Genomic DNA, 27904 nt, shown 5'->3' on the forward strand with positions numbered 1-27904 from the left:
CCCGCGCCCCGCACCGCCCCCGGCGGGATTCGCGGAGGGGAGGGGGCGCGGCGGGCGGGGCCGGGCCGCGCCTGCGCAGAGCGCGCCCGCTGCACCGCCCCTTCCCTTTCCCGTTCCCGTCCGGGAGGCCGGGCCCGCCGCCCGCCCCGCCGGGAGTGCCCGGGCCAGGGCCCTGTGCCCGCTGGGTTCGCTGCGGCCCGTGAGGAGCCCGGGGCAAGTAACCTTCACGTGCCGCCCTTCAGCCGCGTGCAAACCGAGGCCTCTCTTGGCCCACGTACAGCGCAAGTGGGGGCGTGCTCATATCCAGTGCTCGGCACTCAGGGGAAAAGAGCCTTTGGGGAGAACCCAGCTTTTCCACGTGTGTTTAAGTGCTGCCCTGCCGAGAGGGGACACAGGCTTCGTTAACACGGCTGCTTTCATAGAACTGTTCAATCACTGAGGTTGGGAGAGACCTTGAGATTTATCTACTTTGTCTGCTCGACTGTTTTGCATTTTCCTGGGTCCTGGTCCGTTCAAATACATTTTTTTAAATGTAGCTCAGGAAACATCCCTTAAAAATACTAGTTTTAACTGTGTAAGATTTGTTTTCAGAGCATCAGAAGGAGTGTGCTGTACTGTTAAACTGGGTTCATTTTAGAAGAATTAAGTGGCTTGTTCATTTTCTGTCGGTTTGGGCTGCTAATTGGAAAATACAATGGTTTTTTTTTTCTTTTTTGGTTTGTGGGAGGCCAATGCCCCTAAGCCAGGAATAACCAGGAAGTTACTTTATCGCTGTGGGAATCTCTAACCACCATGGGCTGTGCTACAAGGCTTGTGGGAAAGCAATTTTAACTTTTTGTGTATTTGTCAGCAGGAAGATTAGTCACAGATTCTTTAACTCACATAAACTCTTCAGGCAACTGGTGCTCAATTGTTACCTTGATTTGATGTTGCTCTCTGTCCTAGGAATCTGAAGAAATTCTCTTAAGGACCACTAATAAGGCTGGTTTTTATCTGTAATGAGGATGGTTTATAACTGTAGTCTAGAGAGCAAAGATCCTTGATAGTGAAATGGGGGTGGGGGGAAAAGCAAGAAAGGAGCTGGTTCTTAGGCCATTTTGTTCTTTGGATGTTCACACAGGGCTTCAGAAACAAGCTTACTGATTTGGCTTTCTGTACATAGTATAGGAGGTTTACGAAAACCTATTTTGGTGTTAATTTTCAATTCACAGAACTGCAGTGTTCTCAGTGGTTGTATCAGCTTTGAGGTACTACTTGATTTCAGTCATCTGCATGTTCTCGTTAGCTAGAGCTCAGTTTCTGTACAAGTTCTTAAATTTTGTAAATGCATAGGGAAGAAGGTGGTGAGTGGTATTGTGGCAATTATCAGGTAATTATTTCCACCTTGTTCTGTAGGTCGGAATATCGTTGCTCAAACACAGAGGTTAAATGAAGAATGCGATAAGCCAGTTTGCTCAAGCATGTAGCCTTACATTTTAAGGTTAATATGCTTTACTCCTATCCTGCTTTCAGCTGTGTTCTCTCTGATTTACGAGCACACTCAATTATCAGCTGCTTGCAGTGTCAGGCTGTTTGTAGCACATGTTTGTGGATGCATTTGAGACTGGGCATGGGACATGACAATGTGAGAACCACGTGGATCTCTCCAGGGGCTCTGTTGCACGGTTGTTTCTGAAGCAATGGCAGTACCACACCTGCTCTCCTTTCTAAACAAGACTGGATTTTGGCAAAATATTTAACAACCTTGTGGGTTGATGCTGAGAATAACTAAATCAGCATGTTAGATTTCTTAGTCTTTAAATATTGTAGGAGATAAGATAACTAGGGAGTTATATTTTGCACATTTTTATGACTGAAATAATATGTACAGTTTACAGGCAGTTTATCAAACCCAGCAGGTCTGTACCGTATTTCTGTTTAATTCAAATCCTTTCTGGAGGCAAGAGTTATGACCCTATCTGTGTCCCCCATTCCAGTATTCTTACGTACTAAGCAGTGAGCAGTTGAATCAAAATCAGTTTGCCAGAGGAAATTATAAATGGCATGCTTCAAACGAGTTCTAGCAGGCATCAAAGAGATAATTGCAATAATAAAAGAAGAACTTTATCTTCTTCATTCTTTACTCTCATATAGCATGTGGGGTGCCATCAGAAGATTCACATTTGAGTAGCATCAGTAAAAAAAAGTCAAAAGATTAAAAGATATCTTTTTGTCTTCACAACCAGAAGTTTCACTAACTTCATTAATTTCATGCGAAGTTTTGGTCTTGGGACTGCATCTGAAGAGAGATAAGTAGAGAAAACTCAATACCTGTGTGGTAGGAGCTGTCTGTATGATTCATGGACTTTGCAGCAGGGTCATTTTCAATTATGTGTACATGAAGGATATTAGTTTCTATTTAAAATCTGTGAAACATAACTGAGGGAGACAAACAACTTGATTTAATTTCTTCTAAGCTGCTTCTAAAATATCTTATATATAAATTTTAACGGATTATTTTTATTATAGGTCAGGACAATAAATGCTGTATTATGCCTTCCTAAAGCAATCGGCTGTTTTAAGGTGTATATTAGCAATTTCATAGCACGTGGACTAATTTTTTATGCGTCAGGTTTAAAAATTCTATTGAGAAAAGGTATCTAAGACAAGAATCAAATACTTCCTGCTTTAATCCATTATATTATTTGAAGTACCAGCTATTTGGGCTGGTGCTGAATTCCCTCAGAAACTACGGTAGCTATTCCCAGCTTACATCCCAGTCTTCTTACCAGCTGACCAGAGCAGATGAGAAGCAGAGAAGCTGCATTTCAGGAATCCTCCTGGGGCTGTCCCTGTGAGATGCTGTTACAGGCAGGACATGAATTAGGTAATGACAGAACATTCCCTTAATTTGTGACTGGCTATATGAGCACTTTTACCAAATGAACACTTGACTAGAAATCTTCATTTCAGTCATCTGTTTACAACCAATCAGAGACCAAAGCTTATTAAAAGCCTTTTTACTGATCGCATAATATACCAGTACTGAGATCTATTGGTTTAGAGCCTTTTCTCTATAAATAACTTCAGCTGTGTTGAGCTATAGCAGATCTGGAGAGCACACTTGTAGGTTTTCTTCATTTATTCCTTTTGCCTTCATAAAGACTTCTGCAGGCTGCAGAAGTTAATTTGCACGTGCTACAAGTTTGAGATGTGTTTTCTGCAATGTTGCAAAATTGAGGAAAAGGTATTCAGATTATTTCCTGTTGAGATAAAAGCTTTAAACCTTTCAATACTTTGTCTTATTAATGAGATGCTTAGGTACCTGTGGTCTGATTATTTGAAGCTTTTATGTATTACTTTGCATTAAATTGAAGATTTTCCTGACTGCTAAGTTTAAGTAATAAGCTGATATCGTTTTCTTCATCTGTATATAGTAATGTTTTTGCTTGTCTATAGCACTGTAAAAGTAATATGAGTGAAATTCATAATTGTGCAAGTAAAGTAGGAAGTTATAGGTTTAGCCTAGTAGGGATTAAGCTAAAGTGAGTCTTGTTTTTTCACTTGAGGCATTGCTACAAAAATAACCTATAGCTGAGTAAAATAATATTTAAATTTGTTATTTAATCAAACATAAGATTTCTTCAACAAGATATCGTTCTTATTTCAAAATTCTGGTAATAGATCCATTAGTCCATTACTTAGGATGTGAATTTCACAAAGATTCCTAATTTGTAAGTGAAAGGTACTTGGGAAAACCCTTAGTAAGTGGTTCAGATCAGTTTTCTGAGCTTTTAACTTGTTTACAATTTCGCTGCAGAAATCAAAATATTGAATAAATTCTGATAACTACTTCATGAGTAAATATTTTTGATTGTAATGAAAAGTGGTTGTGCTTCTGTTTATTAGCTTTAAAGACCTTCTGTCTCCATCTGTTTATATAGTTGCTGTGCATGATGACTGATGTTGCCAACTGGTTACTTCAGTCTGTGACAGAGCAGATATAAAAAGCTCTTCATGTATAGAGGAGCTGATGCCCTCATCTCTTGGTCAGGCAGTCTATATATACACAGAACTTCTCAGTGCCATGTTTCATACTGTTACTGTCAGTATATTGATAATGAGTATTGCCAGATAATCTAACTGATAAATATTAAATATGCTTTTTAATCACACTTATCCCTGTAATACCACTTCTGGTTTTCAGATGGGTAGGACAAAAAGTAACTCTAGGGACTGCAGAGCTGACCCAAAGCTTGCTCAAGTCAGTAACAATCTGATTTCAATGACCTTTCCATCAACGAGGCCATTCATGGTAGAGGCTTTTGTGGGTCAGTGTGAAGGCTTCTCCTTTCTCAATTCCTGTATCACTGAGAATCTGTGTAAGCAGCTGGTTTGTGTCATTGTGGCATAATCTTGAGCTTTTGATTGGTATTTCCTCATTTCTAATTTAAAAGACAAAAGAGGGCACGATATAGTTACCCAATATTGAAATATTTGTGATTCTCATCTCGCTGTTAAGTGTCTTTGAAATTAGCTGATGAAAAAGCCAGTAATGGGAAAACTGATAGATACACAAGCATAAATCTTCCACAGATGCAGTGTGAGCATGCCAGCTTTGTTCTCTTAAATAAGGTTAGGAAGAAAAGACAGTACTTTAGCCAGATTGTTTCCTGGAAATTATGTTTTTTAGAAAATTCTTGTCTACTTCAGTGAACATAGCAAATAACAGATAGTAGAAAGTAGTTTGCCAGGAGTGAAATGCTATTTGTTTGAAAGTAACATTTACAATTGAAATGGATGTTTTTTGCAACTCTTGGTGTCCTTGGCTGTCTGGCTGAATATTATACCTGAGGTCTTTCCAGCCTGGAATTACAGCATCAGAGGTTGCAAACCAGTTTTTTCTTGGTTTAATACTCAATAGACAGTCAGAAGTTGTTGACATAAACGTAGTGTGTATTGTTTAAATAACAAACATTAAAGCTCTTATGAACTAGAGAATACTAGTCTCCTGTAGTGCTTTTTGTGTGTTTGCATTTCTATTAGCAAAATCAACTTTAGCCTCTTTCACTTTGGAAGAGTGGTTATGGAAATCAAGATTGTTAAAATATGTTCAAATGCTTAAATCTGTGAAATATGTTGGTGGGTGAAGCCCACAAAGCATTAAGAATTGCTATTCAAGTTTGTTGGTGTAATTGAAATTGGTAATATTAGAAAACTCCAGGAGTATATTGGCTGGTATTTTTCAACACGTTATGGATTTCCTGTTCTGGGTGTAAAAATGGATATTGTGATCACTTTTCTTGGTCATCTTTCACAGACCTCAGGATTGTTCATGGTACCCTCTGGATGTAGGGATCCAGCACAAAATCACTGTTGTGTAGCTCATCCCAGAGGAATCTCAGAATGAGAAAATGGGTCAGAAAAGGAAATATTTCTGTTTTAATTAAATTGTCCCTTCTTGAGCACACTTGAACAGTTTTTGAAAACACTGTATCAAGTTTTTCCTGATTATTATTTATTGTCTAATCTTGTCAATGTTGGCAAGATAATGTCTAACTTACCTGTTCTACTTCATCTTTTCTGTTTTTTTCTTTTGAAAGCCAGTAGGTTGAAATTAAGCTTATTTTGAAGTACTGGAAAGGTGGCGTCTCTGCATATCATTAGTAAGAGATTTTCTGGTTTCAGAAGGACTACTATATTGTGGTCTTCTGACTAAATGAGTTCAAAACACCATGGAATTTGTAACAGCTTATCCTGGTTTCTTTCATCTTGTCAGTTTTCACATAAGCCTATTGTTTTTCTTTAGTTCCGTAAAGGAACACTAAATGGCAATCTAAATGATGTGTGCTTTTAGATTGTTCAGTTATCGTTAGAGATCAGCTTTCTTGAACAAAGGATGCTATATGTTCACCTCAGGTTTTAAGGCTACATTATCGCTGTGGCATTTACCTAAGCAGAAATTGAGCTTCTTCCTCATGTGACTAAAAACCTCAAAGTAATAGATTAATAGGTGAAGGATGGAATTAAAAGCCACTCTCTGTCACTGTTCTGTTCTCCCTAAATACTTTACCCCTCACCTACACTGAACTCATGCTTGTAGTAAAAAGTCCATTAATGTTACTGAGGTTTAGGTGCAATTTAATCTTGTTTATTAGATGGCTAATTCAGTGAAGGTCATGTAAGTTAAAGAAGTTAATGGGCCTGTTAACTAAAAGAAAAAAGGTCTGTTATGTGACAAAACACTCATCTTTTTTCTCCCAGAATGAGTCCTAAAGTCACAATAGAATATAGGGCACTGCTTCAGGACTTAAAGTAATTCTTAACATTTTAAAAACTAAGGCTTCATTGTGTAGGTGTGTTCTGCACAATATAAGGTTCCTTAAAAAAGTGTTTGAGCTTCCGGAACTAAACAAAAAAAATAGTTCCATCAGTTGCCCTGTGTTAACCCTGACTATGAGTCATTTGATTCTTTTGTGCTTGTAAACCAGCACCTGAGACTTCAAGTAAGGAATAAAAGTAGGGGAGGACAATAAATCTCATATTGCAGGAAGAGAGTATTGTAGATACAGAAATTATATAACTGGAATGATGACTGTTAAAAATCTCAAGTGACGGGATGAAAAGCTGAGGTGAAATGGGTTTTGTATTTTATCAAAAAGGTGAAGGATTATGCACTGGGGAATGGCAGTGCAATGTTTAAGGTATGAGTATGTAAGATTAAATCAGTGAGTTCTACACTTGGTTCAATTTATTGTGCAAGCAAAAGTAAATTACTTAACCTTTCATTGCCTCTGTTCCTGTAAAAAATCCGAATGATAATTTATTCCCAACTTCTTAAAAATATGGGGAGGACAAATACATTAAGTATTGTTTGGAACTGAGCTGGTTAGACAAACTTGTAAGGTCCTCATATCTGAATGAATATAGGCAAGAAATTATGGAGCATGGGCAGTATGTATCCCTGGAATTTGCTTTTCTAATAAACTCATACAGTTTCTTTCCTATCAGACTTGATTTTCTTCAAGAAATATATTAAAGTCTTAGATTATTTTTCATAGTGATAAGTAAAATACTTCTTGTCTTGAATGTTTATCCTTTTTCAGAGCATATTCAATTTATTCATTCCTAGGAACAGAAATAGTGAGGTCTAATGGAACTGCAATTCATTAGATTTATGTAGGAGATGATGAAAAATAGAAGTTATGTAGGCATTTGCAGGTTCTGTTGGATTAAAAGATCCATAGAAATTAGGGATAAAGGAATGAACAGAAGTTCTCTTGGAATAACAAATACTATCCGTAGCTTCATCCATAAGCTACTTCAATGGGTCAGTTTGGATAAAAGGAATGGTTGTCAAATACATTACATTTATTTTTGTCAGCAGATTTTATTTCAATTATTTTCATACTGTATGCTTGATACGTCTGAAAAGAAGTCAGTCTTTCAGCAAGTCTTCATCCAGCAAATTGGATGATGGCAGGTGAACAGTAGGTAATATAATTTGACCTGTGACTGTATTTGTTAGAAAAATTTCTGAAATGCCAAGTAAGGTGGAATTACTCAACAAGCAAAGAAAATAAGTGCTGGGGTTGGCATGAGTTCTTTGGGAATATGCCAGTGTAGATATGATTGTGCTTTGTTTGCTGAGAATGTCAGATCTACTTGTTTAAAGCAGTGTGGTTTCTTGAACTTAGACTTGTTTGTTTCTTTCTGTTTTCCCACCCTAGATCATAAAAAAGCATGAAATTGAGATAAGATGGAGGAAGGCGACTTTACTGGCTCTGTAATTGCATGGATTGCTGATTCTAAGGGGCCTGTTGGGAATACAGACTTTGGAGCTGAGCTGTTCCCTGGCCTTCCTGTGCCCAGCGATGGAAGCCCAGGAGGCAGAGCTCTGACTTCTCAGGGTGTGAGGCTTCAATTCCTACTCTAGGCTCAAACTCCTCATTGCATCAATGCTTGTGAAGCTGTACTAATCCTAAAGATCAGTGGCAAGCTTTCTGCCAACAGTTCTGCTCCTGTCATCTAGTTTCTGGCTGAGATGGCACTATTTAATTTTTAGAATAATGGGATAGAACTACTGTTGAAGTATCATGAGTACTCTTACTAATGTGAAGCAAGGTGGCAAATTTCTGTCATGGAGCCTGGAACTAGACTGGAAAACCAATGTAATGTGGAAAAGCCTAGATAACTTTTACATTGGAACAGCTTCGGTCCCCACTAAACTGTATTTTGATTTATGTAAGATGAAATACTGAAAATTTAAAAGATCAGGGTTTTATCTATTTGGGTTAGCTTTCCACACATCTTTCTAAAATGCTGATGTTGGCTGCAAGAGCGAAATTTTCTTTTTTGAAAGGTAAATGTGAGTCAAGACATTTTTAAGGGGCTTTCATTTTTTTTTTTTTTTTTTTTTTTAATATTTATAGTCTCGGGAAGCTGGGCTCTGTTTGGAGAGGAAAAACTTCACATAACACCACCGTTGTGTCCAGCAGTACAGTGTAAGTGGCTTTGCAATGCTCAGCAGTGGAGAATGCTGCTGATGGACAGCTTCCTTCACGTTTGCATGCTCCAAGGAAAGCTGAGATGCCCACTAAACAGTTTGTCACTTCAGAGCTCCTGGAGAAGGGAACTGCATAGAATAGCTTCCAGGATCAGAACTTTATCCTTTAAACTTACCTGGATATAAAATGTAGCACAGTTTTTTAAACACTGTGTTTCCCAAGTTAAAGGGATAAGCATGGGTAAAGGGACTTGACAGCTGGTTCCCATTTGGGATTGGAATCTCAACTTCCTTGAGAGTTGGTAAAGTAAAACTTACTTGTTTGCCATATGGAGAAAGAAGCGACAAGTAACATCATAATTCATGAAGGAATTAAAAACTATGATTGTTCTTAATTCTAATTATGTTACCTCTTCTCTCTTTGCCTTTTTTAATGAGGAATGCAATTTAAATAGACATTGTTTTGGATGTTTTTCCTTTCAGCTTCATCAAATCAAATTCTTGCACTTGCTCATATTGTAAAACTTTCCATCCGTACCCGAAGGTTTCTATTTTTTTTTCTCACTGTGATCAGACTGTTCAGTTTTCTGTATGGTTTTTCTGTTGGCAGCTGAAGTTCATAATATATTGTAATATCATAAAGTTCCTTTTGATAGACATATGTTACTATTTTGATTCTCACTTGTCTCTGAATACCTTGTATTTACTGAATGAATGCTGTCTTTATTTTTGAAAAGATACCTTCAATTATTTTTTAATCTGGTTTCCATCATATAAACTAGATCTCCCTTTGTTATTTTTTAGATTTATGCTGGTAAATGTCTTAGTGGTTTTGTTTTATGTATTTTATTATCTCAGATTTTTATTCTGCTCCAGTGTTTCATAATGGTTAACACGAAATGTTGCCATACCTCACTTAATGTTTTTTATGAGCACGTGGCTCTTAAACTGACACTCATTTAGATGGTATGTTAGTTTTACCTGCAAGATAAAGTTTTTATGTAAAATGTAGTGTTAACATAGGTGTAGTTCTTGCAGTGCAATGTCAGGTAACTCAAAACATTAGCCATGATAGAACAAACTGTACTACTTTTTGAATTCCTGTCTCTCTGGTCTGTTGTAAAGATTACTAATCTCCAGAGAAAGATAATGGATCACATGTTTAGTGTAATAGCTTTTTGGGTTTTCTGCTTTATCTGCTGATTTTAAAATCTTTTAAAGTAAGCTCGTATAAACAGGTTTTGATGTGAAGTTTATTGGAAGGGAAAACAATATGTATTTACTCAATTCCTGTCATATGCTCGATACTACTGTAGCTGTTTTATTTATATTCCATGTGCTTCCTAACACAATCAAGTTAAACCTGGAATTACTCAAGTCCAGTTGGCTACAAAGAGTACTTTGTATCCAATGGATTGCAAATTCCTTGTGTTTCTTCACCTCTCATTTTCCTCTTTCATGTTTTTACAGAATGTAAAATCCAGGTGGGTGTGTGTGGCACTAAAGCACCACGAGTCACACAGTCACACGGAGCAGTAACTGTCTTTCTGTAATCATCTCACTTGACATGGAATAAGGATGGGTTGCAAAACACTCTTCGGAGCTCCTTCAGTACCAAACTCATTTCTGTGTTGGGACATTAAACAGAATTGTTGTTAAAAGGATAGATTTCTAACGTTGCCACTGCTGCTTCTGTTGTATGTAAAAACTTCCTGCTAGTGTTTTTTGAAATATGTTTTGAAGACTGGTATGATTTTAGCTTTGTATGACAGCTCACATGCTTTTCTGGATAAAGAATATGCTAATGTGCTAGTAGCCAATATTGGCCTTGTGTACATCAGTCCTATTGTTTCTGTTCTAGTGAAAAGCAGGTATAGAACTTGCAACATTTGGCCTACAGAAAAGAAATTGCATCTGCAAACAGGATTACAGTACCAGTACACAAGATGTTAAACTATGAGGTGACCATTTCTTTAATCTCTACTTTCCCTGCATTATATTGCAGAAAGAAGCAATTTATAGTTTTACTTCAGATTGGAGCAGCTTCTGCACGAAGACAAATGAATAACTAGATAAATCTCTTTAGTTTCCATTCTTAACTCTTCATATTTCAGGAGCTTTGGAAGTTAAACAACTTAAAATTTCAGGGGCAGGACTACACAGTACTGCAAGTAATAAAAACATACAGAAAAGTTGCTGAATCAAAGGCAGCTGAGTGAAGGTACACAGCAATAATAGCACAGCACAGGTATTGCCTCGAATGGAAACAGTGAATAAAATGATACGCTTTGATTGAGAACAAAGGTACAAGAAGGCTTTTATCAGTGCTTATGCTACTGTGCCCTGCTGCTACACACTGTGATTTGCAACAGTAGAGGGAGACCCAGGATGACTTGTTACATCATACCTTGAGTTTTTTGATTTTGCCTGAGGTGTTTTCAGACAGTTGAATTACATGGAAAAGGCCAAATCGCTTTTTCTGGCATTTAATTAGTATGCTTCATTCACGTTTTGTGCAATTGTGATGATTTCCTTTAACTATTTGGGGCACGGTGGGATAGAAATTGTGATCAACAATTTTTTGAAGTATAGACAGTCAAGTTATTTTTAATAAATAGTCAAACTGCATTGCTGCCCTAAAGTCTGAGAGAAAGCCTACCTCTTTTAAATAAGGAAATTTGCATCTAAAAGGCACCTTTGGCTCAGTCAGCTATGTTGGTAGTTACTCAGTGTCACCTGTTCCCTGTTAAAGCTTAACCAGTTTGCTAAACTAATATCCATCTAAACCACTCAAATGTAAAGGCTTATGTATTAAAAATCTAATGCTAATTTTCTTTATTTATCATATCTTCATTTTTCCTAGGTAAATGCCAAAAGACTTGAAAACTTTGTTTCTATTCCCAGAAGATTCGCTGTAGTTCTGTCTCACTTAAAATAATCTGAATTTTTTGTCTTGGTTTCCTGCAGTGCTCTAGTAAATTAACAACTTTACTCCTCAGCTGGAATAGCTGTGGAAGAGTGTTTGACGTTCATGCAGTTCTGCAGGGAGGTTGGTAGGTGTGTTCCTTGTGTGGCCACGGCAAGGAGCAAGTGTGGGCAGTGAACCATCCGTGATCTTTGTAACGCTGTTCACCAGTGTGCAGAGACGGTTTGGCCCAAGTCTGAAGGTTATGTTTCCTTAAGGGGGCTTTATCTCTTAAAAACTTTTAAACCTCTCAATTTATAGATAGAAGAGCAAATCCTTTTCACTTACAGCTGAAGTGTATTCCTGGGGTGTGTGCAAAAGGGAAATACTAAAATAATCTTGAAAATCCTTTGCCTTTTCAAGAACTGAAATTCTAGATTTGGATATAAAAGTCAGTTCTGTCATGTATCTCTCAAAAGGTTTGTTTAAATTGCAATGCTCACGTACAAAGCAAAGCATATGTTTGAAATTTTCTTTTGAGACACTGGATCTATAGAAGCATGTAAAGCCAGCTTTCATCTTCCTGAGATTTGAAAGTACTGAGGAGCTCAGCTATTGATGGCATTGGATTGCCAGCTCCTTTGAACCTCACAGAAATGCTCTATTGCTACCACAGAAAGGATGTAGTTGCACACTAGAGGAACAGATAAAATGTGCACAGTGTGGCTTGGGGTGGGGAGGCAATAGATACGACTGGCACCATAGGTTCAGTGCTGACAAGAAGTATTTGTTGCCGTTTATGTTTGCAGGAAGGTTTAATGTTTGCTCTTTTGGAGGGATCCTGTATAAACAGTGATGAAGTAAATGAAGTCATGATTGAGCTGTTGGTCTAAAGGTGTCTTGTGGGCTTGTGTGCCACCTGGCTTCTTCTGGAGCTCTGTGTGTAGTTTGTAGTTTTGAACAGCCTTGGAACATGACTTGATCTAGTGATGACTTGTGTGCTCCAATATGACATCTTGGAGTGAGTGTTTAGTGATGCTGACAAATGAGAAGTATCCCACTTAAGGGCAAGAGGAAGTGTAGCTTCAGTTCAGGTCTATTGCTAACATAACCACTTGTGTGTCATTTTCCTGACATTAGTAGATTACTGACATGGTAAAAAAATAAAGTAGATTACTTTCCATGGTAAACTTAAGAATTACATCTTTTCAGCATCCTGTCTCCCCCAGTACAAAACAAAAGGACAGTCATGTCTATGGCTGTTGTCCAAAACAGTGACAATATCCCATTTTTGACTATGAACATGCAGTCAGCATCCAGGTTTTCATTATAAAGCTTCATCTTTTTTGAGAAAGGCTTTTGTAAAGATGAGAAAATAATATTGATGGCTTTGTATTTTAAATATTTCTTATTATATATATATTTATCTTCTGGTCCTTATAAATCTGGCAGTTAATCTGATGGAAATCAGGCTATTATTATGTTTCTTTGACCTTGCTTTCATCTTAGGTCCTGTATTGTTTTATCTGCCTCTTTTTCATGTTTCAGCCCCAACATAGATTTTCACTGGTAATGATACTTGTGGAAAATTTTCTGCAAACTAAATAGTTTTTCTAAAAAAAAGCCACAATGATGCCATTCTAATATTGTGTGGTATTTTAATATGCTGAAATATATGGAACAATATCTTTCTTGAGAGAAGGTATAGTAGTTTAGTTGTTTAAATAGTTCTCAAAAACAAGGCTTTGAGGAATGAGTGTTCTTCAATGAAATGTGCATGGCACGTTTATGTATCTTTGACCTTTTACCTTTATCTTTCTTTTCTACTCAAAAGGTCAGTGTTCTCTAGAACTTTTAACTTCTTTTGTTTGTAGCAGCCACTGGATGCTCATATCTCCTTTATTATATGTTTTTGTGTATTGCAAAACAAAAATCAATAAATAGCATTTACTTAAGGGGGCATCTTGAAAGGCACAGAGGCAGTGAGGAAAAAATTACCAAGTTAATCGCAAAAGCCTAAAACCTTTACTCTAATTTTCAAACACAATGAAGACTATCTCAGTGGCTGAATTGAAAGCGTACTATCAGTGTGCAGATTTTTGCATAATTTGGTTCCAAAAAGTAATAATGGTAAAATAAAATTGCTAATGCAACTGTTCAGTAGATGCGTTTTTATGATCCAAGCTTGTATTTATAGAAGAAATGTCTTTTTTTGAGATCCAGGGAAATATTTTCCTTCTGGAGCCCAGCTTTAGAAACCACAGGCCCTGCAGGCAAGTATGTACACGTTAAATGGCAAGTAGCAATGCCATTTGATTGCTTGCCTTCTTTTTGTATATTAATAGTTCAGTAATAGTTATGAAGAACAATTTGCCTTTTCTTTCTCAGTATTTTGATTTAACATTTTTTTACAGTGTCAGGCTATGGAACTGCTTAGAACACTGATTTCTAGTTTAAATTATTTCCCTGCTGCTGCAGGAATATTTAGGAAGGTTGCTATTGTGATACCTAAACCATAGGTGTTCCGTATTCTAAAAATCATCTTTTTACTGAAAGTGCTCCAAATAAGGAAAAAAAAATGGATGCCTCATGTTTTATGGCTATGTATTGCTGAATGCAGGTTTTATGTACTTGTAAACCAGCTGTACCTATCTTGAGTTCAAATGGTTCAATTGTAGTCCTCTGGTAATAGCCAGTGAGAGGAACTAAATACTGCATGGATTAGTATTGCTGCTATTTAGCTTCAGTAGTAGGCACTAATAGAAGTTATTTTATGGCCACTAATAACCTAGAGTACCTCATTTAGGAGTAACTTTATGATGATTACAGATACTGCTGTAGGCAAACAAAGGCTTGTGTTTTTCAGCAATTTTGATATCAACGAGCAGGGTTTTTGCTGTACCACAGGTCTGGTTGACAGCAGCCTCTGTGCACAGTATTCTATGTGCTGACGTGGTGTTATGTGAGCCAAATAACCATCCTGGTGTAAAATTGCGTTTGGTTAAATGGGTAAGTTATGGACAGGACTACAATCTTTGCCTGGAACTTTGTATTAGAATTCAGATAAAAGGTATTTGGTGATTGTAACAATCACCAAACAGCTGATGACAGAAGTGAGGCCTATCCTATTCATTTCCCCAGTTGCCCATGTGTACGTGTATGTTCTCCCATATCTGTGTTCCCTTGACTTCCTGTTAGGTCCCACCAGCCTTGGCTAATTCAATCCATGTAAATCTCCTTGAGCTGCCATTCACTTACACGTATAATCTTCTTTTAAGCCCACATGATACATCTCTCACTCTTATGTAGAGTAAGTTTGCTTCAGCTACAAGTTGCTTAGATTTACTTCTTCTGTCTGTTTTTATTTTCCATTGTGCTCCTCTTAATGTGTGTTTGGACCAAACTTATTGATTTAGTAGATGGTGCTGTTGCTGGTATATTGATTCTCTTGCAGTGCCACAGGAGTTGTTGGCAGGATCACCCTTCTTTTGCTTGTGCAGGTTGCAATCAAACCTGTAATGTGTCATCACTTCATCCCAGAGGCTGTTTCAGTCTCTAAGTGTATGAGACTGTTACTATATCCTTGCTGTTTTGGCTTGCAGTTAGCCTACAGCCTGCAGTACCTGGCTTTTTAAAAAGATCATGTTGAATTTTGGAGGAAGATCTGAGCAGCATGTGAAACTGCCAGAAGGATTTCCTGTGATTTAGTCAGAATTCTGCATCAAGAAGTTTTTCTGTTTTTCCTTTGTTTGGCAACTGTCTTAGTAGATTTTCTACTCCACAATCACATGGGTTGAATTGTCAAAAAAGAAGAGCCCAGCCAAACAACCCTACAGCTTGAATTTAACTGAAACTAAATACTCTGAAGATGGCTATGAATAATTCAGTTTCTTCTGTTGTAAGGTAGATTGATCAATTCTTTAAATTTTTATACTACATGTAGGAGGAGTATAAAGTCCAGTATGCGAATAAGGGAGGGTAAAGTTGATAATAGAAGTTAAAATTTAGAATTTAAAGAATATCCTACTTTATGTATTTATTACTTACTGGGGCAGCTTTTCTGCAGGTAAAGGACAATATCATGTTTTCTTGGATGTTTTAGGGATCAAGTCATTAACCACATACCATTTAGGATGTTCATCATCAAGTTAGAGCAAATCAAAGTAGGAAGTTAAAAGAATACACTGTATATCTCCTAAAACTCTAGTGTTTCTAGAGGAGAAAGTACACTTTTGCATTATATTGCTATAGTGCTTTGTCTTATGATGCATTGCTATCTTTTATTTCTGTAATTTTATTTGTAGCTTGAAACTTCGTAACAGACATAAACTCTGAACTGGAGATTGAATTAGTGTGGTTTACTTTTAGTGTACAGGGTTTAAGTAAAGACTTGATGGGACTATTTGGATGTAAATTCTCAAAACAGAGATTGAGGCATGTGGCTACCCTGAATATTCAGGAATGATAGGAAGCTGAAGCTGTGTCACCCTCTTAAATTACTGTGGCATAATGCTTAATGATTATCCTGGTGAGTGGATACTATCAATGAGTAGAAAAATATGGAATAAAATTAGTGAGCATTTCTAGGGTATTTTAGGGGTTCTTTAAGGTCATATATGTAGCATCAGAACATTTCTAGAGTAACTATGGGATGAGGATTTTTAAAGCTATTTTTAATTTTGTTCTATGTGCAGCAAATCACTAGAGATCAACAAGCTCTTAGTGACAGTTTATTTTAAAAACCTTTTAATTTAGAATTCCTGTTTTAGTGTTTAGAGTGGAGGAAATACACTATGTAGCATAATATATTTCTGTATATTAAACTTCAATTGCAATGTCTTGCAATTGTAAAACTTGCTGATGTAGTTACTGTTTTTTAATCGATCATTGACCCGTCAATCAGACTCTGACCATTTCACAGATAAAAAGCTTGGCTTTCATTGGCTGTTAGGAATAGAGCACCTCTCCACAAATTAGGAAATGGTGTAATTATTAACAGGTATAATGGATATGTGCATTCAGGTTTCAGCTCTGTCTTTATGAGTTTTAGCTCCTGTTATCTTTGGTGTAGTTAGTTAACCCAGCGTCTGCCCACAGATCATTTAACTACAGTATAAAAGGGATTGTTTTTGTGGCAGTAGAGTTTTACTAAAATGATTGATATTTTTTTTGCTCGCCTTTTAAAATTTGTAGTGAGTTGTTCTTTCAGGCTTTTCTTTATAACAAGGTGCAGAACTTCACTTACAAAACTCATTAAGTGAGTAATAATTCTGTTCTAAAGCAGCAAAACAAAGGTTCTTTAAACAGTTTTGCATACGGAGAATTTAGGTAAACTTTAATTCTTTTTTTCTTTCTGATTTACAGACTTAAATGATTTTAAGTACTGATGATTCCTAGTACAGGAAGGAGTTTGACGTCTTTGACCAAAAAGTCACTTGGAAATTGCCAAAGCAGGCCATTCAGCAGTGGACCTATTACACGAATCAGAAAGTAGGCAGAGGTCACTTACCATTCCTAAGGTAATTTATGTTTTGAAAATATAAACTATATTTTAATTGTAAGCATTCATTAAATAGCATCAAGATTCAGTTCCTTTGGTGAGATCATAGAATCATAGAACAGCTTGGGTTGAAAAGGTTCTTCAAAATTATCAAGTTCCAAACCCCCTGCCATGGGCACGTTTCACTAGACCAGGTGCTAAGGGTCCCATCCAACCTTGAATGTACTGGCACTGCAAAATGTGAATCAGGAAAGCAAATCCTAAGTTTAGAGAAATTACAGAAGTGGAAAGTTAAGGACAACTTTCTGAATATTTGTGTAACTTCTAAACCTTTAAACAAAAACCTTAAACTTTAAACCTTTAAACAAAAAGCAAAAGAGAAGTTATACTTAAAATGAGGGGCTGATAAATTATAATTATATAAATTATATTAAAATGTCTGTATAACTGGACATTTATCAAGTTACCATTTGAACTGGTTAGTAACATTTTTTTATTTGTCACAGATCTGTTACTGAGCTTTTTACATCATGTATTAGGTAGCCTTTTATCTGCAAAACTCATTAACATGATTTCTGTAGGGACTCCACTATCACTTTGCTTTGTCTTTCCTTTAGCTGATCCACTACTTTAGCATTGACTGTAAATTCTGTTCTTCTGGTTATTTGTATATTACCATTCTTTATATAACTCAATGCTTTCACAGCTTTGGGTATTGTCCTTTGAAAGTTACCGTTTTCTGGGACTAAATTTAAATGTCCAAGTACAGGAGTTTGGACACTCCAATGTTTTAAGTGGCATTTATTTTGTTATGAGCATAAAAGTGAGCAATACCAGTCACTGGGTTTTGTTTTTCTTTGTATTTTGCCCTATCTAATTTTGGTGATGGTATATTGCTTTCCCAGTGACAGCAATGATGTACCAGAGATCAGCATTCCAGGATGTTTATGGTTTTTGCACGACGAACCTTATGAATGTGCAGATTTATCGACCCCTAGTGGGGTTGTTAGGAAAATGGTTGCTAATTTAATTAGTGCTAAATGAAAAGTTTGCATATTTTTCAATGCTGCATTTGTTTCAATCATCTTTTCCTTCTTTTTACAGCTGGATTAGCTCTCAGATTTTTTCTGGTGTTCTCTACATCTGCAGAATTGCTTATTGAAGCAACTTCTATTAGCAACCGCACTCCCAAAACAAGTAGCTGTAATCAGCATTTTTATGAACAGTTACAGCTGTTTCTGCATATTTTAAAATTATAATTACACAGCAGAAATTTTTAAAAATAAAAGGTCTTCTTTTTGTGTGCTGTGTAGGTGGGCTTAATTAGCTAGGAAAGCTATTGATTTCTTGAGTAGTTTGATGCTACATGAATGAATTAAAGTAAATCCTGAATCGCCTGCTCAAGCTTTACTGACCTCTTAGTGGTTATTAAATAATTATAATAATTTATCAGTAAGAATAATAATAATAATATATAAAATAATGTAATAATTTGTCCGTAATATCCTGAAACAGTAGTTTCATGCCAAAACAGCATGCAAAATACTGCATTTCTAGCAAACTTTAATTTTAACTATCTCTACTGTTTTAATCATTTAATTGAAACTGTAATTTTCTGGGAGATGAAATGATCTCCTAACCATGCTGTGAAGATTTCTTACATTTATTTCAGATGAGTTAAAATCAAGTGAAGTCACATTTGACTGTTTCATTAGCAATAATAAATGAAGACAAATAGGTAGATAATTAAACTTAATTTTAACTTCACTATAATGCGTTTCTGTGAATCAGAAATTAGGTGTTGCTGTAAATTTATTTTTCTATGTAAGTTTGACACAAAGACATGTCAAATATTTCTAAAAAATTCCCTTTTTTAGATTTTGTCTGTCTATTTTTATAGGCTTTAAGTAGTCAAGTAGTGCTTTAATCAGTTAAACTATGAAATACTCCCATGAATTTTAGATGTTTTTAAAACTGTAAAGAAAAAGTAAAATCTTTTTTTGCATTTGCTAGTATTTATCGTGCTTATTGCATAAACCACATTAGTTTAAGTCAAACTTACACAGCCGTCAAAAATGTCAAAAAGACCTCAAATTCATATTTTTGTGGGAGCACCCAGTATTCAGAGCCCACTGGAGGGGTTGGAGCAAAGTAGTTCAGGCGCTGCTGGTGGGAAATGGAGAGAGCTGCACTGTTTGTGTGATCCCCACGGGTTTGTTTCTGCCAAGGTCCAGGGTGCTGCTGTCCCCTCAGTGCCCCAGGCAGAAAGCTCCACACTCACAGGAGTCCCTGCAAGTGGGGACAGTGCTCAGCAGGACAGGTTCCCGGGAAGAGAAGGAAAGGATTTGACATCTGCTGCCCCTGGGGCAGTAACTTGTACCGGCACACCTAAAGAGAGCACGAGTTTAACTCGCTCTGATTGTCAAGTATCCCAAGATAGATTTACACCTGCAGATGTAAATCAGGCTGCAGATCAACACCTGCCCCGGAGCTGTGCAGAATCAGCTGCACAAGAGAAACCATCACGTGCCTGCTGCCCAGAGCTCACTGAGAGAAAAGCCAGTCCTTTAGAAGTGAACGGCTCTGATATTTCTGCTTTGGTTGCCAGTACTGAGCAGGTCAGCATCCATCTAAAGTCTGTGGGACTTCAGGCAGGTCACAGAAGTGAGCATCATGAACATCTCAGTCAATATTTGGATATGTTTTTCCAAAAAAGTCAGGAGTCCAAACCAAAAGAACCAAATGACTTTGCAGTGTCAGCAGACACTGAATTTCGTAGTGTAGTGACTGCAAGTCAGGTGGCTGTTTTTGCACAGAATGAGATGCAGGAAAGAATTGCAAAACTATCAGAAATAGACGCAGGCAAAAAAGCTGAAGAACGACAGTATGATCACTTACAATGTGATTCTGGTGTTGGAACGTGTACTACTACTGTGACTGAAAATGAGTATAAGGAAGAGGAGGCAAGTTCTCTTGAACTTTTCAGTTCTGAGGATGATGGGGAAAACGTTTGGATTAATGCTACAAAACAGGAAGAAAGTACTCAGGAAAATGCAGAAAAGGTTCAAGAACCTAATGTTCCTGTTGAGCAATTTGTAAATGAAATCCATATTGAGCCATTGAGCTCTGGAATACTGTGCTCTCAAGGGAACTGTTCTCACAAGAACTCTTCTAAAAGACCCCGCAAGAATGAAGATTCCTCTCGTCTTTTTCACTCGGCATTTAAAAGACAGCTGAAATCTAAGAGAGCTAAACTGAATTCTTCTCCACCTGGTTCTGGAGTGAGAGTGGCTCCAGACAGGATGACAGAGTTCAAGAAACTCCAAAAGAAACTATCACTACTTAAGAATTGCTGCAGCAAAGATCAAAAGTACAATATTTTGGTCACAGTTGTACATCCTTGTCATATCAAAGAAATACAGACGAAGACTAAACCAAAATCTTCATGTAAAATTCCTGTAGCAAAAATTGTTGTTATTGACCAGTCAGAAATTGAGAGAAAGGTGGTGCTGTGGCGTGGTGCTGCATTTTGGTCCCTCACTGTGTTTCCTGGGGATATTGTACTGCTTACAGGTGAGAGTTCTTTTGTTTGCCCTTTTTTAAAATACAGAACTTTAGAATGGCTAAAAATTCTACTAAAATTTCTAAAATTCTACTTAAAAATGTTTAAAGTAGAAGAATGTAACAAGTAATTTGGAACTATTCCTAAGCATTTGTAAGTTGCTTTCTTACATCACTTACATCATTTGAGCTCTCAGTCATCTTGTCAGTGAAACATTGACTATTCTGTGGAAGTCTGCTCTCACACTCAGCCATTGGGAGTCAGGAATGTTCTGTAAGATGTCAGTGTTTTAAAACAATTGTTCCTGAAAAGTACAAGTGCTGCTACAAACCAGACCTAAGCAGTGTCTGCTAGGAGGCTAATGAATTTAAGAATTACATCAAACTAATGAGAAAATTTTATTAACTCATTGTAAATAGTGTTGGTAGACTAAGAAAAAAAATCACTGTGTTTCCAAGTGATCTTTTTCAAACCCTGTGCCTTGCACATCTGTATGTAAGATGGTTATATAGTCAAGAAAAATATGATGCACTTCAATATTGTCAACACATGAGTTGATAAGGTTGCTTTTTTCTTGCAGATATGATAATGAATGAGAATCCTTGGTGTGGAGAGGTCATGCTTCAGTCTACATTTACCAGTCAATTACTGAATCTGGGAAACTGCTCAGCTCTCAATCCAGAAGAATGTAAGATTGTAGTGCATAAGTTGCCATGAAAATCACAGTAAAAGAGCTATTTCAAGTACTCAATTTTGTTGGCAATGCCTCACACATGGGATAAAATGGAAATGTGTGCAAGGTACAAAAGGTATGAGCACAAGATGTGGACATGACTTTAGACAGGCATGTGGAGATCGTGGTAAAGTTTGGTGGCTACCACTCTGAAGTCTAAAAAAAAAAAAGTTTAGTTTAGGAAAGAGCAAGACCCCAGTGTCCCAGTGTAATGTGTGAGATTTCATGAGGATTAAATTTGCAAAAGGGAGTAAGTAGATCCATTCAGGGAAAATGATTAATTACATGCCATGGAGCATTGGAGACTGAGGGGAAAATACCGTGGAAGTATCACCACTGTTCTTACTGTCATTGTGGTGTCCACTATTGTGATGCCAGCTCTTTAGGCAGATTCTGAGGTCAATGATGAAGAGCAGCTTTCTTCCTACCAAGCTATGATACAAGATTTTTTGGGTGTGTTTTAAAGTATTGCACTTAGCTTAACTTTGTGTCTCCTCTTGATACTACCCTGAAGTACAGTTTAATTTCAGATCAAGTGTTATATATCTCAGGGTCTTCTTACTTTAAAATTATTCTTAAACTGTTTTGATTTTGTCAGTGTAAAAGTGTTCCAAGTCATAAGTTTTATACTTCTAAGCATAGAAAACAGTGTGTGACTTTGCCTTCTTTCCATGTAAGTTTATCCTCTAGTGGATGGTGATGTTCTCCATGGCTTATTGGCATACATATCATCAGAATTTCCACACTTCAGAGACATTCCACAAAGACAAGTTCAGAGACTGGATGATGTTCAGTATGTGCAGCTAGATCAGCTCCAGCCAAATACTTTGGTGCACTCAATCCTGAAAATTGTCAATATTTCTGTGTTAACAGGTAAGTTCATGCACTGAACTTCAACCTCTGCAATAGGTGGAACTTAAATAGTAATCTTGCAAGGCAAAATATTTCTCACTGCTTGACTTAAAGCTTTGCACAAAATTTGATCACATTGTATTATTATCTTGAATTAGTAAGATACAAATTTCTACCCACATCATCAATATCATAGTTTTAAATGCAGAATTTGCTCTAGTAAATCTTAGAACTAGATATTCCGTCCAGATGTTCTTGTTCAAAAATTATTTATGAAAAAATGCTATAGTTTCAGTGTGGAACTGAAACAAACAAGCAGTGTCCTGGATAATAGTGGTGTAGAGATGTTAATTGTTGCCATTTGTATGTACTGTTACTAATAGTTTTTGTGTTCCTTTTACATGACTATGGTTTTCTTTTGTGTGAAAACTTCTAGAGAAATGTTTCTTCCACTGTATTCTACAGAATTACGGGAACTTCTACTTAAAACAGCTGCTGAGACATTGAGTATAATTTCTTTCTATTCAAGTCAGGATGATTGGGAGCTGAAAGATGCTCAGATACCTCCTTCTTCAAAGGGACTTAGCCAATTACTGAGTACTTAGATGGATAAAAGTAAATTAACACACTTCATGCACTCCCTCAAACTAAATTCCTGTTACAGAAGACATCAGATTATTTTCTGTCCAGAAAAAAATTGTAGATGTATTCTTCTTTGCTCTAAATTGTAGCATAAAATGTGATAATATCATGATTTCACTCTAATACTGAGGCACGTGGCAGTTGTGTGCTTATATGCTTTTTACTGTAGAAGTAATGTAATTTCAATTCTTTTCAGAATCTGTGTACAGCTACAGAGGTGGCAACCAAAGAAAAATTATTCTAACAGTAGAACAGAACAGAGATCAACACTATAGGATGGTTCTGTGGGGAGCAGGGGCTGCCTGGTGCCCCCAGCTTCAGAGGAAAAAAGGTAAGATCCTTATACCTATTGGTAGGTGTAAAAGGATTTTTGTGAAGCTGTTAGTGCCTTTTAAGTATTCAACTGGTAACATTTATCCATTCAACCTTTAAATACTTCCCTTGGAGGGGTAACATATTTTACACTCATTCTAACATCTCTGTTTAGAAGCAATGCCATCAGCAGCAGAATTTGAATGCACGTTAGAAGACTGAGAAGGCATAAATATTTAAAAATTTGAATCTATATACAAGATGCACTTATTTGCATAGTGCCTGGTTATGTAACTATAAAAAAATCCATGATTGTTAACTGTGTTAGCAGTTTTCCTGGGTCTTCTTTATCATTGTCTGGTTTAGCATGAATTGCTGGGTTCTTTCGACTCCTATTTTCATTTTCTTCTTCCCACGTTACTCGTGTCAGGCTTTATATCCTGATGGTCTTGAGATCAAGTCCAGCTGTAACTAAGTAAAATCATCTCTTGCAAGAATTACATAGACTGTGTTTCAGCAGTGACTACTACCAAATTTTGATTTATTCCTAATCTTGTTCTTTTAAGATAAGTTAAACTAGGTTTAAGTTAAATTGATAATTTTGGAGATAGAAGTTTAAAAAACAGTTTAAAAAATGGAAGTTGATTAATAACATGAACATTTTTTTCTCTGAGACATTGCCAGGATTAGAGCTGACAACAAATTTCAGAGCTGGTTTCTTTTTCAAAAGGCTGAATTTGGTAGAGATGAAATGAAATTTCTGTTATGGGACAACTCATGCAAAGTTTATAGGGAAAGGAAAAACCTTACATGTCATCACACTTGAAATGAAGTTGCCAGAGCTGACCATATGAGAATGTCTTCTGATTTGTTTCTCAGTCTTGTAAGTGACCTTGGCTTCCTATGAATTAACCATGGTATAGAAAGTAAACTCTTCTGTTTGCTTTTTTGTTCTGTAGACCACATATGGGACTTCAAATTCCTTTTGGTCCGAAGTAGTTCTGTCTCAGGTGACTTGGAACTGCACACAACTCCGTGGTCATCCTATGAGTGCTTGTTTGATGATGACAAAAGGGCAGTTGAATTTAAAGAAAAGTTTCAGAAAAGTCAAACAACCCTCATGGAGTTGACAAGGCTCTCAGCACACCTGGAAGAGAAATGCTCAGGTAAACGTTATCCATAGCTGTGTAATTTCTGCATAAGTAGGCAAAATAGATGCTCTGATGATGAAATAAGATAGTTTGTTTTTTTTAAGGTAGCCCAGGTCTGTTTCTGAATTTATTCTGGAGGTTGCTGCTCTGTATTTGGCCAAACTTAATGCAGCCTTCATCCCATGAGCCCAAGGGAGAGTTAGGTGTGATGTGTGGTGCCATGCAAACACAGCTTTGGAACACAGAGGGAAATGCTGACCTTTGTTGTCCACACCAACCAGTCTAATAATGTGACTAATTACTGAAAGTTTATCAGTGTTTCTCAAAAACTGGAAATCTCTAAAGCAAGAGTAAAATAGCTACTGCTATTGAAAACTTCTTACAAAGAAGACATTTTACACAGTCATACTCTCCCAGATAAACCTGGAAGATTGCTATGGTTTGTGTTAAATTCTAGGAAGTGATTAAAATTGTTCTTGCAGTATTTAATTCTACTTTATATATAAATAGTGAAAAGCTAAGTTGTTAAAGCTGTGCTTTTCAGTGTCTTTGAAACAGTGGGAAGAAAATCACTTGGGAATTCTTTGCACAATTTTGATCTCTTATTCAGACGCCTTCTATAGTGGCATCTACTGATATAGTACCTGAAAATGTAGTACTTCTATACGTTTTTAAAATAATATTTAACCACCATGATTTTTCACTGAATAAAGTATCTACAATTTTGAGCATGTATTAACAAAGGGGCATTGATTTTGCTTTCAGTTCTAAATAAAAATTAATTCAGATTTGATTTTTTTTGTAGGAGTGATTCAAGTGAAAGCCCATATCTTGGAATTGAAATTTACCATTTCCACTGGTCAGTACAAACAACTTATCTTCTCTGCTGACACTTCACTGGAATGTGTTTTGGCTTCTCTGCCTATGATTACATATGCAGGTTGTGCCAAATGTGGTTTGGAGCTAGAGGCAGATGAGAACATGATCTACAAGCAATGTATTAGATGTTTGCCATACAGCAAAGTAAAAACATTCTACAGGTAAACAAAATAGAGCTAAAGTAATGTGTATTATTAGAGGGGTAAACTTTCTCCATTATAATTTCCCCCATATCTAAAATTCTTTAAGGTGTGTTTAGCAATCCCCATCTCTCTAATGAATTTTCAAGTTGTTGTTCTTGAATTGCTGTATTATATTGTCATTATTTATACATGATATTCTTAGTTTAAATCTAACTTTTAAATTTCTTTGAATACTATATCATGCAGGAATGATGTTTACCCAATACTGTGTCAGATAAAGCTATGATGGTGTAAAGCATGAGGACCAAAGGAAAACTCCTCGAGAATCTTGTTCCAGCCTAAACCTTAAATGCCGTGAATGCAGAACCATGTTTTTAAACGGATTAGTCAGTTTCAGCTGTGCAGAAATAATATTGACAAATGTTTTCTATAAACATTCTCGGAGATCAGAGATAGTGAGTTGTCACCAGATGGCACTGTGAGACACATGTTCACACCTAGTTTTTTTTTGTCTAAGTGGATCCAGTTGATGTAGGTACATCTTTATTAACTAATTGTTCAATTCTCACATTTATCTTGGGCTTTTGAAATGTAATTATCATAGTGACTTGAAAGACATGTAGCTAGAGAATGTCTGTTGAGTCAGCCATGGATGTAATAGAATTCTAGAATATGTAAATTTTGTGTCTAAATTTTTTCTCAAATTCTGTCTAAACTCTTTCATAATGAGCTTTATGAATCATTGACTTAAATACTATTACTTAATGAAATATGACTTAAATATCTTATTTATCTAACCATGTAGTGACATAGTATTTTTCCTCTAAGCAAAATAGTCTTGCATCTTTATCTGCTATTTGTTTTCCTATGAAGGAGGATGAAGTGCAAAGAGGTTTTTCTCAGTGGGCATGAATGACCTCAATTTGCTCCTGCACAAAAGGGGGTAGAAAAATGATAAAGATTTCCAATGTTTGTATTCTCAGCATGGGAACACATCCATATGTAGAATTTACATGTCCATTTTTTTCAGAGAAAAGCCTGACATTATTGCACTAAAATTTTCTTCTGATCATTTTAGTAAGAATGCATCACCTTGGGAGTATTTCTAAGGAGGGATTTTTATTTGTTCAGTGGTTTGGGAAAACATTTGGTATTTATTACACTGCAAGAGATATACCTTGCTATTATGTGGCTATAAAGTGATGTATTAAGACAGATAATATTGAGTGATATTGATACAGATGGTATAATTCCAAGTGATACACGTAAGCTTATCTCCCTGCTTTGCATTTCCACCACCTCCATGGGCAATCCTAACCATCCTAATAGTGAAAAATTTCCTTCTAATGTCTAATCTGAGTCTCCTGTCTCAGTTTAAGGCCATTTCCTTATATAGTCCTCAAACTGATTCCAATGCTACAGATTTGACAGATGACTACCTAGAGATTTTCTCATTTTTTCTATTTCTTGATATTATATTGCAGAGTAAGATTAAACTGTAGTGCTTTCTAAAATTTTGCTTCAATAAAAAACAAAGCATAGCAGCTAACTTTCATGAAACCCTGTTTTCTGATCTAGACCTGCTTTGATGACAGTAGAAGATGAAGGATATGAAATTTATGTTCATGTGGTGTCTGAGTTGGTGGAAAAAATCTTCCTCAATATTCCTGCAGACTGGCTGAAGAGATTAGTAGGTACTGATTCATGAATTACTTGTGATAGAAACAGGCAGAAAGGTTCACAAGGGAAGTAAAATTTTTAATCATTGACAGTTTAAAAAAAACCCTAAACAACCAACATTAAAGAATATTTCAGTGGCTGTCTGACAAATTCAGAATTTCAGAGGAGAGGCTGCAACAACAGAAGGTGAGATGGTATGAATACCTAGTATATAACTAAATAATTGTAGTTATATACCTAAATATTCAACAGCTAAATGGATTCCTTCTGTGTAAAATAGCATCTCTTAGGAACTTTTAGAAGTAGCTGGCATGTTTTCATGGTATGAAACATTGAGCTGTGTTTCAGACAAGCTTCACTTGATACATCCTGTTTGACTTCAGAGGTGGTTTATGTGATTCATAGGTGTTAGCAGTTTAATGAGAAACAGGCTCAGCTCATTGTTTTTAAAAAGTAATTAAAAATAAAAGCTAATTTTCTGTTCAAATGTTGAACTTCGCTTCCAGTAATTCAGTGGAGATTCATGGGGGTAGAACTTGAATGTTAGGTGCTATTGTGAAAATCAAGTGTAAGTTGAAATGTTTTGTGTTTTGCAGTGCCCTCTTCAGATATAACCTACAGTGCAATAGTAGCAGATCTGTGTCATTCACTGCTGACAGATACAGAAGCATCCTATTTGTTGGAAATCAGAAGCCACTTTGTGCTAGATGAGAACAGCTACCCTTTGCAAATGGATTTCCATCTGCTAAATTTTCATCATGATCTTTGACCTCTGCACTGAGTAAAAAGACCATAAGGACATACAGATGGGAAGCAGAAACAAAATTACTTCGCTCATTTTGCAAATGAAGAAAGCAAATCTCTTAAATTATAATAAAGGATTTTGGGTTTAACTTATGAAAAAAGCAAAACTATCAAAAGGACTGGTATGAAATATCTACTAATAGTATATACTGCTGGAATAATACTGATGGATTTTCATAAAGTATATTTTTATACATGTATTTTTATGTTAATAAACTCCAAAATTTCTTCTGTATCTGTTTTCCTTTTTCTCCAC

At 36.4% G+C, this 27904-nt stretch overlaps 1 protein-coding gene across 6 annotated transcripts; it reads left to right on the forward strand.

Moving 5' to 3' along the window:
• Positions 1 to 208: 208 nt before the first annotated feature.
• Positions 209 to 27883, forward strand: SHLD2 (shieldin complex subunit 2). 6 transcript variants are annotated; one of them, XM_014877988.2, is made up of 11 exons: positions 210 to 440; positions 16755 to 16909; positions 17995 to 20463; positions 21033 to 21140; positions 21864 to 22058; positions 22876 to 23010; positions 23951 to 24157; positions 24948 to 25001; positions 25083 to 25182; positions 26743 to 26858; positions 27441 to 27883. In XM_014877988.2, the coding sequence occupies exons 3-11, from the start codon at positions 18966 to 18968 to the stop codon at positions 27611 to 27613; spliced, it is 2586 nt and encodes an 861-aa protein (XP_014733474.2). In that variant the 5' UTR covers positions 210 to 440; positions 16755 to 16909; positions 17995 to 18965; the 3' UTR covers positions 27614 to 27883. The 6 variants fall into 6 exon arrangements, 4 of the variants coding, with proteins under 4 accessions (XP_014733474.2, XP_014733475.2, XP_088024961.1 ...); XM_088168835.1 differs by adding an exon at positions 8412 to 8483 and having other exon boundaries at positions 213 to 440; positions 24948 to 25182; XR_015805109.1 differs by lacking the exon at positions 25083 to 25182 and having other exon boundaries at positions 209 to 440; positions 27441 to 27474.
• The last annotated feature ends 21 nt before the right edge of the window (positions 27884 to 27904 follow it).

The sequence above is a fragment of the Sturnus vulgaris genome, chromosome 8 (assembly GCF_052056855.1).
Source record: "Sturnus vulgaris isolate bStuVul1 chromosome 8, bStuVul1.hap1, whole genome shotgun sequence".
In the NCBI taxonomy this organism is placed as follows: domain Eukaryota; kingdom Metazoa; phylum Chordata; class Aves; order Passeriformes; family Sturnidae; genus Sturnus; species Sturnus vulgaris.